Source organism: Oncorhynchus mykiss, chromosome 3, assembly GCF_057628025.1.
Source record: "Oncorhynchus mykiss isolate SJ-2025 chromosome 3, ASM5762802v1, whole genome shotgun sequence".
NCBI lineage: Eukaryota > Metazoa > Chordata > Actinopteri > Salmoniformes > Salmonidae > Oncorhynchus > Oncorhynchus mykiss.
This window is the reverse complement of record NC_143024.1, coordinates 22620001-22636011: the sequence shown is the minus strand read 5'-3', so window position 1 is coordinate 22636011 and position 16011 is coordinate 22620001. Positions and strand designations below refer to the sequence as shown.

Below are 16011 nucleotides of genomic sequence, written 5' to 3'. Positions count from 1 at the left end.
TCTCTGCTGCTTTAAGTTTCTTCTCTATCTCCATAATGACCTCAGCCTGCTTCTCTGCTGCTTTAAGTTTCTTCTCTATCTCCATAATGACCTCAGCCTGACTTCTCTGCTGCTTTAAGTTTCTTCTCTATCTCCATAATGACCTCAGCCTGCTTCTCTGCTGCTTTAAGTTTCTTCTCTATCTCCATAATGACCTCAGCCTGCTTCTCTGCTGCTTTAAGTTTCTTCTCTATCTCCATAATGACCTCAGCCTGGCTTCTCTGCTGCTTTAAGTTTCTTCTCTATCTCCATAATGACCTCAGCCTGCTTCTCTGCTGTTTTAAGTTTCTTCTCTATCTCCATAATGACCTCAACCTGCTTCTCTGCTGCTTTAAGTTTCTTCTCTATCTCCATAATGACCTCAGCCTGCTTCTCTGCTGCTTTAAGTTTCTTCTCTATCTCCATAATGACCTCAGCCTGCTTCTCTGCTGCTTTAAGTTTCTTCTCTATCTCCATAATGACCTCAGCCTGCTTCTCTGCTGCTTTAAGTTTCTTCTCTATCTCCATAATGACCTCAACCTGCTTCTCTGCTGCTTTAAGTTTCTTCTCTATCTCCATAATGACCTCAGCCTGCTTCTCTGCTGCTTTAAGTTTATTCTCTATCTCCATAATGACCTCAACCTGCTTCTCTGCTGCTTTAAGTTTCTTCTCTATCTCCATAATGACCTCAGCCTGCTTCTCTGCTGCTTTAAGTTTCTTCTCTATCTCCATAATGACCTCAGCCTGCTTCTCTGCTGTTTTAAGTTTCTTCTCTATCTCCATAATGACCTCAGCCTGGCTTCTCTGCTGCTTTAAGTTTCTTCTCTATCTCCATAATGACCTCAGCCTGCTTCTCTGCTGTTTTAAGTTTCTTCTCTATCTCCATAATGACCTCAGCCTGGCTTCTCTGCTGCTTTAAGTTTCTTCTCTATCTCCATAATGACCTCAGCCTGCTTCTCTGCTGCTTTAAGTTTCTTCTCTATCTCCATAATGACCTCAGCCTGCTTCTCTGCTGTTTTAAGTTTCTTCTCTATCTCCATAATGACCTCAGCCTGGCTTCTCTGCTGCTTTAAGTTTCTTCTCTATCTCCATAATGACCTCAGCCTGCTTCTCTGCTGCTTTAAGTTTCTTCTCTATCTCCATAATGACCTCAGCCTGCTTCTCTGCTGCTTTAAGTTTCTTCTCTATCTCCATAATGACCTCAGCCTGCTTCTCTGCTGCTTTAAGTTTCTTCTCTATCTCCATAATGACCTCAGCCTGCTTCTCTGCTGCTTTAAGTTTCTTCTCTATCTCCATAATGACCTCAGCCTGCTTCTCTGCTGCTTTAAGTTTCTTCTCTATCTCCATAATGACCTCAGCCTGACTTCTCTCAATGGAGCGCACTAGAGCAGCGAAGAACTCCACATTGTCTCTCTCTTTGTATCTATCCTGCTGAGCTCTACTGTCTGTTTGATCTCCTTAACCTTCAGCAGTCTCTCCTGGTTCAAGTCAATGATGTCCCAGTATCCTCTGATACAGGCCTTACAGTAGTTGTGTCCACAGGGGATAGAGACTGGCTCAGTGAACACATCCAGACAGATAGAGCAATGGAACTGCTCTTCACAGGAGAATACAGGAGGAAACCATGGCTGAAAACAGACCAAAGAAGAAAAAAATATAATGGGCCCTCTGAAATCCTTAATTCTATCTCGTTTTCTTCTTTTGAATCATTCTGTTTCATTTCTAGGTGTCAACAATATAGCAACACACTGTTTTATACACTGTTTTATCATGTAACAACATAGCAAACAAGTATCACATATTCTATTTGTTCACCTCTCTACTCACCTCAGCGTGTGTTGACTGTTCTTTCTCTTCTTCTGATTAGAAAAAGGGTCAACAGTGACTGGAGGCTACAGGAGGCGCAACTGTGTGGATAGATTCTGAGTGCAAAAGATTGATCTGTTCATAACATTTTGGTTTCCATTAGTTTCACTTCAGCAGTCACGTTACTAAGCCCCTCCCTGCTCAGTACTGTTTACTGAGAGAGAGAGAGAGAGAGAGAGAGAGAGAGAGAGAGAGAGAGAGAGAAAGAGAGAGAGAGAGAGAGAGAGACAAGGCAAGAAGGCCCTTCTATGCCATCAAAGGAACATAAATTTCAACATACCAATTAGGATCTGGCTAAAAATACTTGAATCCGTTATAGAACCCATTGACCTTTATGGTTGTGAGGTCTGGGTTCCGCTCACCAACCAAGAATTCACAAAATGGGATAAACACCAAAGTGAGACTCTGCATGCAGAGTTCTGCAAAAGTGTCCTCCGTGTACAACGTAAAACACCAAATAATCCAGAAAAGAGATCTTAAATTCTACCTCATCCCAAAGGGAAGCGATTTGCAAACGATTTGCAAACCTTCCATACAGAGAGATGAACCTGGAGAAGAGTCACCTAAGCAAGCTGGCAACACAATTAGACCCAACCAAATAATGAGAAAACTAAAATAATTACTTGACACATTGGAAAGGATTAACAAAAGAACTGAATGAACTAGAATGTTATTTAGCCCCAAACAGAGAGTACTCAGTGGCAGAAAACATGACCACTGTGACTGACCCAAAATTAAGGAAAGCTTGGACTATTTACAGACTCAGTGAGTATAGCCTTTCAATTGAGAAAGGCCGCCGTAGGCAGACTTGGCTCTCAAGAGAAGACAGGCTATGTGCACACTGCCCACAAAATGAGGTGGAAACTGAGCTGCACTTCCTAACATCCTACCAAATGTACACTACTGTTCAAAAGTTTGGTGTCACTTGGAAATGTCCTTGTTTTTGAAAGAAAAGCATGTTTTTTGTCCATTAAAATAACATCAAATTGATCAGAAATACAGTGTAGACATTGTTAATGTTGTTAATAACTATTGTAGCTGGAAACGGCTGATTAACTATGGAATATCGACATAGGCGTACACAGGCCCATTATCAGCACCCATCGAGTGATGGCTGGCACGTTGTGTTAGCTAATGCAAGTTTATCACTTTAAATGGCTAATTGATCATTAGAAAACCCTTTTGCAATTATGTTAGTACAGCTGAAAACTGTTGTTCTGATTAAAGAAGAAAAAAACGGGCCTTTTTTAGACTAGCTGAGTATCTGGAGAATCAGCATTTGTGGGTTCGATTACAGCATCAGCTGTCCGATCATTGCACCTGTACATAGCCCATCTGTAAATAGCCCACCCAACTACCTCATCTCTATATTGTTATTTTTTTTGCTGCTACTTTGCACCCCAGTATCTCTACTTGCACATTCATCTTCTGCACATCCATCACTCCAGTGTTTAATTGCTAAATTGTAATTATTTCGCCACTATGGCCCATTTATTGCCTTACCTCCTTAATCTTACTACATTTGCACACACTGTATATAGACTTTTCCATTGTGTTATTGACTGTACGTTTATTTATCCCATGTGTAACTCTGTGTTGTTTGTGTCGAACTGCTTTACTCTATCTTGGCCAGGTCGCAGTTGTAAATGAGAACTTGTTCTCAACTGGCCTACCTGGTTAAATAAAGGTGTAATAAAAAATCTCTTCACAGAACAGAGAAAACTGGCACTAACCAGAATAGAAAGAGGAGTGGGAGGCCCCGGCGCACAACTGAGCAAGAGGATAAGTACATTAGAGTGTCTAGTTTGAGAAACAGATGTCTCACAAGTCCTCAACTGGCAGCTTCATTAAATATTTTCCGCAAAACATCAGCCTCGACGTCAACAGTGAAGAGGCGACTCTGGGATGCTGGCCTTCTAAGCAGGGTTTCAAAGAAAAAGCCATATCTCAGACTGGCCAATAAAAATAAAATATTAAGATGGGCAAAAGAACACACACACTGGACAGAGGAACTCTGCCTAAAAGGCCAGCATCTCGGAGTCGCCTTATGTTGGAAGTTGAAAACACTCTAACCTTCAGAGATGACCGGGACATTGGTGGAATGGATCTGGCACACGAGATTCAGAATTTACCTGATCAGCCATCAGCCTTTCCTTTCCTTTCTCTGTGAGAAAAACCTGGAGGAACTCTATCACAGTGCCATCCGGACCATATCACCTCCACCCTACCTCCACCCTACCTGACACCCTAGACCCACTCCAATTTGCTTACCGCCCCAATAGGGCCACAGACGATGCAATCTCAACCACACTGCACACTGCCCTAACCCATTTGGACAAGAGGAATACCTATGTGAGAATGCTGTTCATCGACTACAGCTCAGCATTTAACACCGTAGTACCCTCCAAACTCGTCATCAAGCTCGAGACCCTGGGTCTCGACCCCGCCCTGTGCAACTGGGTACTGGACTTCCTGACGGGCCGCCCCCAGGTGGTGAGGGTAGGCAACAACATCTCCACCCTCTGATCCTCAACACCACAAGGGTGTGTTCTGAGCCCTCTCCTGTACTCCCTGTTCATCCACGACTGCGTGGCCATGCACGCCTCCAACTCAATTATCGAGTTTGCGGACGACACTACAGTGGTTGGCTTGATTACCAACAACGACGAGACGGCCTACAGGGAGGAGGTGAGGGCCCTCGGAGTGTGGTGTCAGGAAAATAAAAATAAATAAACAACCTCACACTCAACGTCAACAAAACAAAGGAGATGATCGTGGACTTCAGGAAACAGCAGAGGGAGCACCCCCCTATCCACATTGACGGGACAGTAGTGGAGAGGGTAGTAAGTTTTAAGTTCCTCAATGTACACATCACGGACAAACTGAATTGGTCCACCCACACAGACAGCATTGTGAAGAAGGCGCAGCAGCGCCTCTTCAACCTCAGGAGGCTGAAGAAATTCGGCTTGTCACCAAAAGCACTCACAAACTTCTACAGATGCACAATCGAGAGCATCCTGTCGGCTGTATCACCACCTGGTACGGCAACTGTTCCGCCCACAACCGTAAGGCTCTCCAGAGGGTAGTGAGGTCTGCACAACGCATCACCGGGGGCAAACTACCTGCCCTCCAGGACACCTACACCACCCGATGTCACAGGAAGGACATAAAGACAACAACCACCCGAGCCACTGCCTGTTCACCCCGTTATCATCCAGAAGGCAAGGTCAGTACAGGTGCATCAAAGCAGGGACAGAGAGACTGAAAAACAGCTTCTATCTCAAGGCCATCAGACTGTTAAACAGCCACCACTAACATTGAGTGGCTGCTGCCAACATACTGACTCAACTCCAGCCACTTTAATAATGGAAATGGATGGAAATGTATGTAAAAAAATGTATCACTAGCCACTTTAAACAATACCACTTAATATAATGTTTACATACCCTACATTACTCATCTCATATGTATATGTATATACTGTACTCTATATCATCTACTGCATCTTTATGTAATACATGTATCACTAGCCACATTAAACTATGCCACTTTGTTTACATACCCTACATTACTCATCTCATATGTACAGTATATACTGTACTCGATACCATCTACTGCATCTTGCCTATGCCGTTCTGTACCATCACTCATTCATATATCTTTATGTACATATTCTTTATCCCTTTACACTTGTGTGTATAAGGTAGTAGTTGTGGAATTGTTAGGTTAGATTACTCGTTAGTTATTATTGCATTTTCGGAACTAGAAGCACAAGCATTTCGCTACACTCGCATTAACATCTGCTAACCATGTGTATGTGACAAATAAAATGTGATTTGATTTGATTCCTAACCTTTGGATAGCCCTAAGAATTGCAGTCACCCTACCAGTAACAGTAGCATCGGCAAAGAGGAGCTTTTCAAAATGAAAGCTCATCAAAAGCTATTTGAGGTCTTCCATGTCACAGGAACGTTTGAGTGGTCTGGCCGTCATGAGTATAAATCATGACATGGGGAAACACATGTCCTATGATGACATCATTGATGATTTTGCCTCAGGAAAGTCCAGAAGAGTAATATTTTGATGGTAAGATATTAATTAAAACATTCAAATGTTTACACACTTAGTAACATTTAAGATTGTATGGTAGATGTGCATTTGTGTAAATGACTGGCTGACGTAGTTTCTCCATTTCTTCCAGACAATCCAGATAAACTGGTGTCCATGCTGATGCTGAAAATGCCCAGGCTGTAGAGGGAACCTAAGTTAATCACACAACTGTATAGGTTTTATTTGACTACTTTGAGACATATAGCTGCAGCCACAGCCTATAGGCTTATGTTTACATTGTATAGACAAAGTTAATCACACAGCTGTATAGGTTTTATTTGACTACTTTGAGACATATAGCTGCAGCCACAGCCTATAGGCTTATGTTTACATTGTATAGACAAAGCTAATTGTATAATATTGTGAGGCCTGGACTAATTACCAGGCAGCAGAGCCAAAGCTCAGTGTTATATTTTATTATTTCCTCCATTTTATATTTTCTACAGTTTCTTATTTATGTTAATATTAATATTCACTTATCTTAAGATTCTATAGAAAATATAATATTTTATAAATATTGTTTGTTTATATCTCATTCTGTTCTGTATCGGTCTACTTATTCTTAGACGACAGATGGCGCAAACTGTTTTAAAGGAGGGAGCAGTTGTCACGTCCTGACCTTAGTTCCTTTTTTATGTCTCTATTTTAGTTTGGTCAGGGCGTGAGTTGGGGTGGGCATTCTATGTGTTGTTCTATGTTTTTGTTTCCTGTTTTGTGTTTTGTCACCTAATAGGACTTTTTCATTTTTGTCATGTTTTCTCCTTTGTTATTTTTGTGTTCAGTTTAATAAATATAACATGAACACTTACCACGCTGAGCATTGGTCCGATCCTTCATACTCCTGGTCAGAAGAGGAGGAATATCATTACAGAACTACCCACCACCCATAGTGGGAAAACAGGCTGCCTAAGTATGGTTCTCAATCAGAGACAACGATAAACAACTGCCTCTGATTGGGAACCATACCAGGCCAAACACAGAAATACAAAAACATCAAACCGACAAACGAACAGTTCTGTAAGGTGCAACAAAAACACTATACAGAAAATAACTACCCGTCACCAAAAAAGGACCAAGCAGCGTGGTAACCGGGAGCAGAGGGTTCTGGACTCCTGGACTTGGGAGGAGATACTGGAAGGCAAGGGACCCTGGGCACAGGCTGGGGAATATCGTCGCCCCAAGGAAGGCCTGGAGGCAGCGAGAGCTGAGCGGGGGTGATATGAGGTAAGGCAGCGCAACAGGCACGAGAGGCAGCGAGACGTGGGCGGCGGTGATATGAGGTAAGGCAGAGCAACAAGCACGAGAGCTGGGCGGCGGTGGTATGAGGTAAGGCAGAGCAACAGGCACGAGAGGCAGCCCCCCCCCCCCAAAAAAAATTGAGGGGGGCACACTGGGAGATTGGCGGAGTCAGGCGATAGACCTGAGCAAACTCCCCGTGCTCACCGGAAGAAGTGCAGTACTAGTCAGGCACCGTGTTATGCGGTCAAGCTCACGGTGTCGCCAGTACGCGCTCATAGCCCGGTGTGCTATAGGCCAGCCCCCCGCAAGTGCCATGCGAGAGTGGGCATCCAGCCAGGGCATGTTGTGCCGGCTCAGCGTGTTTGGTCTCCGGTACGCCGTTTCGGACCAGGGTATCCTGCGCCGCCTGTGCATGCTGTGTCTCCGAGGGTGCAGTTCGCCCTATGCCTGCGCTCCGAAATGTGGGTATTGAGCCTAAGGGAGAGGTGCGAGTGGTATGCACCAGATCTCCAGTGCTCACCCACAGCCCGGTTCAACCTGTGCCTGCACTCTGGAGGGTCCAGGCTAAAGTGGTCATCCAGCCTGGAGGAGTGGTGCCAAGGCTGCGCACCAGAGCTCCAGTGCTCCCCCACAGCCCGGTCCATCCGATGCCTCGTCCACGCACCAGGCCTCCTGTAGCTCTCCCCAGCCTGGTGGGTCCTGTGGCAGCCCCACGCACCAGGCTGTCTCTCCGTCTCCTCCCTCCAGGTTCTCCCATCTGTCCGGCACTTCCAGAGTCTCCCGCCAGTCAGGAGCTGCCAGAGCTGCCCTCCTGTCCGGAGCTGCCAGAGCCGCCCTCCTGTCCGGAGCTGCCAGAGCCGCCCTCCTGTCCGGAGCTGCCAGAGCAAGCAGCCCTCCTATCCGGAGCTGCCAGACCCGCCCTCCTGTCCGGAGCTGCCAGAGCAGCCCTCCTTTCCGGAGCTGCCAGAGCAGCCCTCCTTTCCGGAGCTGCTAGACCCGCCCTCCTGTCCGGAGCTGCCAGAGCCGCCCTCCTGTCCGGAGCTGCCAGAGCCGCCTTCCTGTCCGGAGCTGCCAGAGCCGCCCGTCAGTCAGGAGCTACCAGAGCCGCACGTCAGTCAGGAGCTGCCAGAGCCGCCCGTCAGTCAGAGGCTGCCAGAGCCGCCCGTCAGTCAGGCAGGAGCTGCCAGAGCCGCCCGTCACTCCGGAGCTGCCAGAGCCACCCTTCACTCCGGAGCTGCCAGAGTCGCCCTTCACTCCGGAGCTGCCGGAGTCGCCCTTCACTCCATCCGGTGCCTCCTCCACGCACCAGGCCTCCTGTAGGTCTTCCCACTGTGTAGTGGGAGCACTGGGATGTCAGGTGTGACTGTGTGGCAATGGCAAATGGTTTACATGGCTCACGGGTCAGGTAGGAGGGCCCCTTAGCAGAATTTTGCTTAGGGCCCCAGGGAGGTCACGACCGGCTCTGACAGTATGCAATAGTTGGTAAATCCAAGGGAGAAATTGCACATGGACTCAAATGTAAAACTTTTATATTTTCATTGTAATATACAGTGTTATGATATCAGAGAAGATACCAGCAGAATGCAAATAAATAAGCTGATAAACATATACAAACATATTCTCTAATGAATGTACAAATATAAACACAGTAATATTGTGCATATGCTTTGTGTCTGTGTGACTGAATTCCCTGTTCTCTAAACTCAGCCAGACTTGATGGGAGAGATGATAAGAGGAGTTGTGTTGGAAGGATGATAGCCTGTAGAGAACAGTGGGTGGAGTCTCTCAGTGAAGGTGCAGCCAGTGAAAGAGTAGATATGAGACCTGGCCTCCACGTTGTAAAAGGAGACCTGACCCTCCTCATAATCCACAAACACCCCCAACTTCTGGGGCTTCTCTCTCAGGGTGAGGGGGACATAAAACCCAGTGAAAACCTCATACTCATCCCCATTCTCCAGCCCCAAAGCCCAGTATCCATTGGCAAGACTCAATAGATTCACTCCCTTCCTGTTGATGGACTCTCTAGCCATTCCTAAACCCCACGAAGTCCTCCCTTTCACCTGAACTTCATAGTAGAATCTCCCCGAGGAGAACCCATCCTTTCCTAAAACACGGGTATGATAATCAAACCTCTCTGGGTTGGCAGGGAGATTCTGCTTTTTGTCTCCATATCTCACTTGTTTCCTGTCCTTAGACAGGATGAGTTTGGCATATGCTGTATCAGGGTCCAGAGTCACATCCACTGCATACTGCTGTATCTTCTTCAGATCAGCAACACACACATTTTTCATCTCTTTACCGAGGGTCTCCTCCAGCTGAGACAAAACTCTCCCCAGAGTCCCCACACCCACACTGCTATGAACACAGATCTCAGACCAGTTCTTTGTGTGTGGAAGGGTAGTACAGAGGGATGGGGAGCTGTGAAGGAGGGGAAGGTGGTCCTCAATATCTGAGAGCTGCTCCAGCTCAGTGCTTCCTCTCTTTAGCTCAGTGATTTCCTGCTCCAACTCTTCAATGAGCCCTTCAGCCCGCCTCTCTGCTGCTTTCAGCTTCCCCTCAACCACCTCAATGAGCTCAGCCTGGCTTTTCTCAATACAGCGCACCATAGCAGTGAAGACCTCCACGCTGTCTGCTATCTCTCTCTTTACATCTCTCTTGCTGAGCTCTACTGCATGTTTGATCTCCTTAACCTTCAGCAGTCTCTCCTGGATCATCTCCTGAACTTTACCCTTAGTCTTCCTCATCTGAGTCTTCCTCTCTCTATACTCTTCCTCTATGGGGACAGTCTTGTGCGTCTTGTGGTCTGTCTCAGTGCAGATGTTACGGTGCGTGAATGAGGACCCAAAAGCGAATCAACTTAAACAGAGCTTCTTTAATTACCAAACATAGGTAGGCTCAGATGGACCGGCAGATTCCGACAGGACAGGACAAGGTTACAGCAAACATGACGGCAGTCTGGTTCAGGCATGAATGACACAAACAAACAAGAATCCGACAAGGACAGGAGCAGAAACAGAGAGAGATATAGGGACCTAATCAGAGGGAAAAAAGGGAACAGGTGGGGAACGGGGTGAATGGGTAGTTAGAGGAGACAAGGGACAGCTGGGGGAAAGCGGGGGAGAAAAGGTAACCTAACACGACCAGCAGAGGGAGACAGGGTGAAGGGAAAGGACAGAGACAAGACAACATGACAGTACATGACAGTACCCCCCCACTCACCGAGCGCCTCCTGGCGCACTCGAGGAGGAAACCTGGCGGCAACGGAGGAAATCATCAATCAGCGCACGGTCCAGCACGTCCCGAGAGGGAACCCAACTCCTCTCCTCAGGACCGTACCCCTCCCAGTCAACTAGGTACTGATGACCACGGCCCCGAGGACGCATGTCCAAGATTTTACGGACCCTGTAGATAGGTGCGCCCTCGACAAGGATGGGGGGGGGGGGGGGAAGACGAGCGGGGGCGCGAAGAACGGGCTTAACACAGGAGACATGGAAGACCGGGTGGACGCGACGAAGATATCGCGGAAGAAGAAGTCGCACTGCGACAGGATTAATGACCTGAGAGATACGGAATGGACCAATGAACCGCGGGGTCAACTTGCGAGAAGCCGTCTTAAGGGGAAGGTTCTGAGTGGAGAGCCAAACTCTCTGACCGCGACAATATCTAGGGCTCTTCGTTCTACGCTTATTAGCAGCTCTCACAGTCTGCGCCCTATAACGGCAAAGTGCAGACCTGACCCTCTTCCAGGTGCGCTCGCAACGTTGGACAAAAGCCTGAGCGGAGGGGACGCTGGACTCGGCGAACTGAGATGAGAACAACGGAGGCTGGTACCCGAGGCTACTCTGAAAAGGAGATAGCCCGGTCGCAGACGAAGGAAGCGAGTTGTGGGCGTATTCTGCCCAGGGGAGCTGTTCTGACCAAGACGCAGGGTTGCGAAAAGAAAGACTGCGTAAGATGCGACCAATAGTCTGATTGGCCCGTTCTGCTTGACCGTTAGACTGGGGGTGAAAGCCGGAAGAGAGACTGACGGAAGCCCCAATCAAACGGCAAAACTCCCTCCAAAATTGAGACGTGAATTGCGGACCTCTGTCCGAAACGACGTCTGACGGAAGGCCATGAATTCTGAAAACATTCTCGATGATGATTTGTGCCGTCTCTTTAGCAGAAGGAAGCTTAGCAAGGGGAATGAAATGAGCCGCCTTAGAGAACCTATCGACAACCGTAAGAATAACAGTCTTCCCCGCTGACGAAGGCAGTCCGGTGACAAAATCTAAGGCGATGTGAGACCACGGTCGAGAGGGAATAGGAAGCGGCCTGAGACGGCCGGCAGGAGGAGAGTTACCGGACTTAGTCTGCGCGCAGACCGAACAAGCAGCCACGAAACGACGCGTGTCATGCTCCCGGGTGGGCCACCAGAAACGCTGGCGAATGGAAGCAAGCGTACCCCGAACGCCAGGGTGGCCGGCTAACTTGGCAGAGTGAGCCCACTGAAGAACGGCCAGACGAGTAGGAACGGGAACGAAAAGAAGGTTCCTAGGACAAGCGCGCGGCGACGGAGTTTGAGTGAGTGCTTGCTTTACCTGCCTCTCAATTCCCCAGACAGTCAACCCGACAACACGCCCCTCAGGGAGAATCCCCTCGGGGTCAGTGGAGGCTACTGAAGAACTGAAGAGACGAGACAAAGCATCAGGCTTGGTGTTCTTAGAGCCCGGACGATAAGAAATCACGAACTCGAAACGAGCGAAAAACAGCGCCCAACGCGCCTGACGCGCATTAAGTCGTTTGGCAGAACGGATGTACTCAAGGTTCCTATGGTCAGTCCAAACGACAAAAGGAACGGTCGCCCCCTCCAACCACTGTCGCCATTCGCCTAGGGCTAACCGGATGGCGAGCAGTTCGCGGTTACCCACATCATAGTTACGTTCCGACGGCGACAGGCGATGAGAAAAATACGCGCATGGGTGGACCTTGTCGTCAGAGAGGGAGCGCTGAGAAAGGATGGCTCCCACTCCCACCTCTGACGCGCCAACCTCGACAACGAACTGTCTAGAGACGTCAGGTGTAACAAGGATAGGAGCGGATGTAAAACGATTCTTGAGGAGATCAAAAGCTCCCTGGGCGGAAACGGACCACTTAAAGCACGTCTTGACAGAAGTAAGGGCTGTGAGAGGAGCTGCCACCTGACCGAAATTACGGATGAAACGACGATAGAAGTTCGCGAAGCCGAGAAAGCGCTGCAGCTCGACGCGTGACTTAGGGACGGGCCAATCAATGACAGCTTGGACCTTAGCGGGATCCATCTTAATGCCTTCAGCGGAAATAACAGAACCGAGAAATGTGACGGAGGAGGCATGAAAAGTGCACTTCTCAGCCTTCACAAAAAGACAATTCTCTAAAAGGCGCTGGAGGACACGTCGAACGTGCTGAACATGAATCTGGAGTGACGGTGAAAAAATCAGGATATCGTCAAGGTAAACGAAAACAAAGATGTTCAGCATGTCTCTCAGGACATCATTGACTAATGCCTGAAAGACAGCTGGAGCGTTAGCGAGGCCGAAAGGAAGAACCCGGTATTCAAAGTGCCCTAACGGAGTGTTAAACGCCGTCTTCCACTCGTCCCCCTCCCTGATGCGCACGAGATGGTAAGCGTTACGAAGGTCCAACTTAGTGAAAAACCTGGCTCCCTGCAGGATCTCGAAGGCTGAAGACATAAGAGGAAGCGGATAACGATTCTTCACTGTTATGTCATTCAGCCCTCGATAATCTATGCAGGGGCGCAGAGACCCGTCCTTCTTCTTGACAAAAAAAAACCCCGCTCCGGCGGGAGAGGAGGAGGGGACTATGGTACCGGCGTCAAGAGCTACAGACAAATAATCTTCGAGAGCCTTACGTTCGGGAGCCGACAGAGAGTATAGTCTACCCCGGGGGGGGGTGGTTCCCGGAAGGAGATCAATACTACAATCATACGACCGGTGTGGAGGAAGAGAGGTGGCCCTGGACCGACTGAACACCGTGCGCAGATCGTGATATTCCTCCGGCACCCCTGTCAAATCACCAGGCTCCTCCTGTGAAGAAGAGACAGAGGAAACAGGAGGGATAGCAGACATTAAACATTTCACATGACAAGAGACGTTCCAGGAGAGGATAGAATTACTAGACCAATTAATGGAAGGATTATGACAAACTAGCCAGGGATGGCCCAAAACAACAGGTGTAAAAGGTGAACGAAAAATTAAAAAAGAAATGGTTTCACTATGATTACCAGAAACAGTGAGGGTTAAAGGTAGCGTCTCACGCTGAATCCTGGGGAGAGGACTACCATCCAGGGCGAACAAGGCCGTGGGCTCCTTTAACTGTCTGAGAGGAATGTCATGTTCCCGAGCCCAGGTCTCGTCCATAAAACAGCCCTCCGCCCCAGAGTCTATTAAGGCACTGCAGGAAGCTGACGAACCGGTCCAGCGTAGATGGACCGACAAGGTAGTGCAGGATCTTGAAGGAGAGACAGGAGTAGTAGCGCTCACCAGTAGCCCTCCGCTTACTGACGAGCTCTGGCCTTTTACTGGACATGAAGTGACAAAATGACCAGCGGAACCGCAATAGAGACAGAGGCGGTTGGTGATTCTCCGTTCCCTCTCCTTAGTCGAGATGCGGATACCTCCCAGCTGCATGGGCTCAGCACCCGAGCCGGCAGAGGAAGATGGTAGTGATGCGGAGAGGGAGGCGACGGAGAGCGCGAGCTCCTTTCCACGAGCTCGGTGACGAAGATCAACCCGTCGCTCAATGCGAATAGCGAGTTCAATCAAGGAATCCACGCTGGAAGGAACCTCCCGGGAGAGAATCTCATCCTTTACCTCTGCGCGGAAACCCTCCAGAAGACGAGCGAGCAAGGCCGGCTCGTTCCAGCCACTGGAGACAGCAAGAGTGCGAAACTCAATAGAGTAGTCTGTTATGGATCGATTGCCTTGACATAGGGAAGACAGGGCCCTGGAAGCCTCCTCCCCAAAAACAGATCGATCAAAAACCCGTATCATCTCCTCCTTAAAGTCTTGATACTGGTTAGTACACTCAGCCCTTGCCTCCCAGATTGCCGTGCCCCACTCACGAGCCCATCCAATAAGGAGAGATATGACGTAGGCGACACGAGCAGTGCTCCTGGAGTAAGTGTTGGGCTGGAGAGAAAACACAATATCACACTGGGTGAGGAACGAGCGGCATTCAGTGGGCTCCCCAGAGTAACACGGCGGGTTATTGATTCTGGGCTCCGGAGATTCGAAAGCCCTGGAAGTGGCCGGTGGATCGAGGCGGAGATGGTGAACCTGTTCTGTGAGGTTGGAGACTTGGGTGGCCAGGGTCTCAACGGCATGTCGAGCAGCAGACAATTCCTGCTTGTGTCTGCCTAGCATCGCTCCCTGGATCTCGACGGCTGAGTGGAGAGGATCCGAAGTCGCTGGGTCCATTCTTGGTCGGATTCTTCTGTTACGGTGCGTGAATGAGGACCCAAAAGCGAATCAACTTAAACAGAGCTTCTTTAATTACCAAACATAGGTAGGCTCAGATGGACCGGCAGATTCCGACAGGACAGGACAAGGTTACAGCAAACATGACGGCAGTCTGGTTCAGGCATGAATGACACAAACAAACAAGAATCCGACAAGGACAGGAGCAGAAACAGAGAGAGATATAGGGACCTAATCAGAGGGAAAAAAGGGAACAGGTGGGGAACGGGGTGAATGGGTAGTTAGAGGAGACAAGGGACAGCTGGGGGAAAGCGGGGGAGAAAAGGTAACCTAACACGACCAGCAGAGGGAGACAGGGTGAAGGGAAAGGACAGAGACAAGACAACATGACAGTACATGACAGCAGAACTGACACACACACATCTGATCACTCCTACAGAACAGTTCCAGGGGTCTCTCATGCTTCTTACACACCCTGTCTTCCAGGTTCTCCACAGAGTCGATCAGCTTGTGTTTCTTGAAAGAAGCAACTCTCTGATGAGGCTCCAGGTGAGTCTCACAGTAAGAGGCCAGACACACCAGGCAGGACTTTATAGACACAAGCTTTGTATCAGTACAGACGTCACATGGCACTTCTCCAGATTTGGCGAGGGTTGTGGTTTGGGCTTGTCCTGGGGTGAAGGGTGTGGCTTCAACTGGAGCCAACTTCTTGAGCTGAGCAGCCATTTCAGAAATGAAAGTATTGACTCGAAGCTCAGGTCTTTGTCTGAATTTCTCCATACACAATGGACAATGGCATAGGTCAGTAGTTGTGTCCACAGGGGATGGAGACTGGCTCAGTGAACACATCCAGACAGATAGAGCACTGGAACTGCTCTTCACAGGAGAATACAGGAGGAAGCCATTGCTGGGAACAGACCAAAGAACATAATGTATTATAGTCACTCTGAAATAAGCAATTATATATTTTTATATTGTTTCATTTATGATTGTCAACAAATTAGTAATACAACGTTTTATATAAAGTTCATGTAACATCATTTTAAATAACTATCACATATTATAACTCTATCTTCTCTTTACTCACCTCAGCGTCTGTTGACTCTGTTCATTCTCTTCCTCTGATCAGAAAAAGGCTCCAGTGACTGGAGACTACAGTAGGTGACAGTACAGCTGTATAGATCGATTCTTTAAAGTGGAAAAATTCAATCCTGTTCATAACATTCAGGTTTTCATTTTAGTTTCACTTCAGCAATGTGACGTTCCTAAGCACCTCCCTACACTGTTTGCTGACTGCTGGGGCTGATACTCTGCTCTTAAA

General features: G+C 48.2%; 2 protein-coding genes across 4 annotated transcripts in view; both read right to left on the bottom strand.

The window, feature by feature from the left end:
- The window catches only part of ephb6 (eph receptor B6), a 75083-nt gene that overhangs the window by 30698 nt on the left and 28374 nt on the right, over positions 1 to 16011 (bottom strand). The window contains exons 1-2 of one of the 3 annotated variants that reach the window (XM_090225135.1): positions 15778 to 15913; positions 15165 to 15597 (exon numbers count right to left, since the gene is read on the bottom strand). The exons of the other annotated variants lie outside the window; for them this stretch is intronic. Of the exons in view, the coding sequence (XP_090081261.1) occupies positions 15165 to 15539 (375 nt within the window). The 5' untranslated portion in view covers positions 15540 to 15597; positions 15778 to 15913. Of the gene's footprint in view, positions 1 to 15164; positions 15598 to 15777; positions 15914 to 16011 lie in introns of those variants that run through there. 3 annotated transcript variants of the gene reach the window in all.
- LOC110509096 (E3 ubiquitin-protein ligase TRIM21-like) lies at positions 8753 to 10047 on the bottom strand. Its single transcript, XM_090225144.1, has one exon. It carries the CDS (start codon positions 9975 to 9977, stop codon positions 8937 to 8939), a length of 1041 nt encoding a protein of 346 aa, XP_090081270.1. The 5' UTR covers positions 9978 to 10047; the 3' UTR covers positions 8753 to 8936.

Coding starts and splice junctions, on each gene's coding strand:
- LOC110509096 (XM_090225144.1), bottom strand. CDS start 9,977: ATGAGGAAGACTAAGGGTAAAGTTCAGGAGATGATCCAGGAGAGACTG.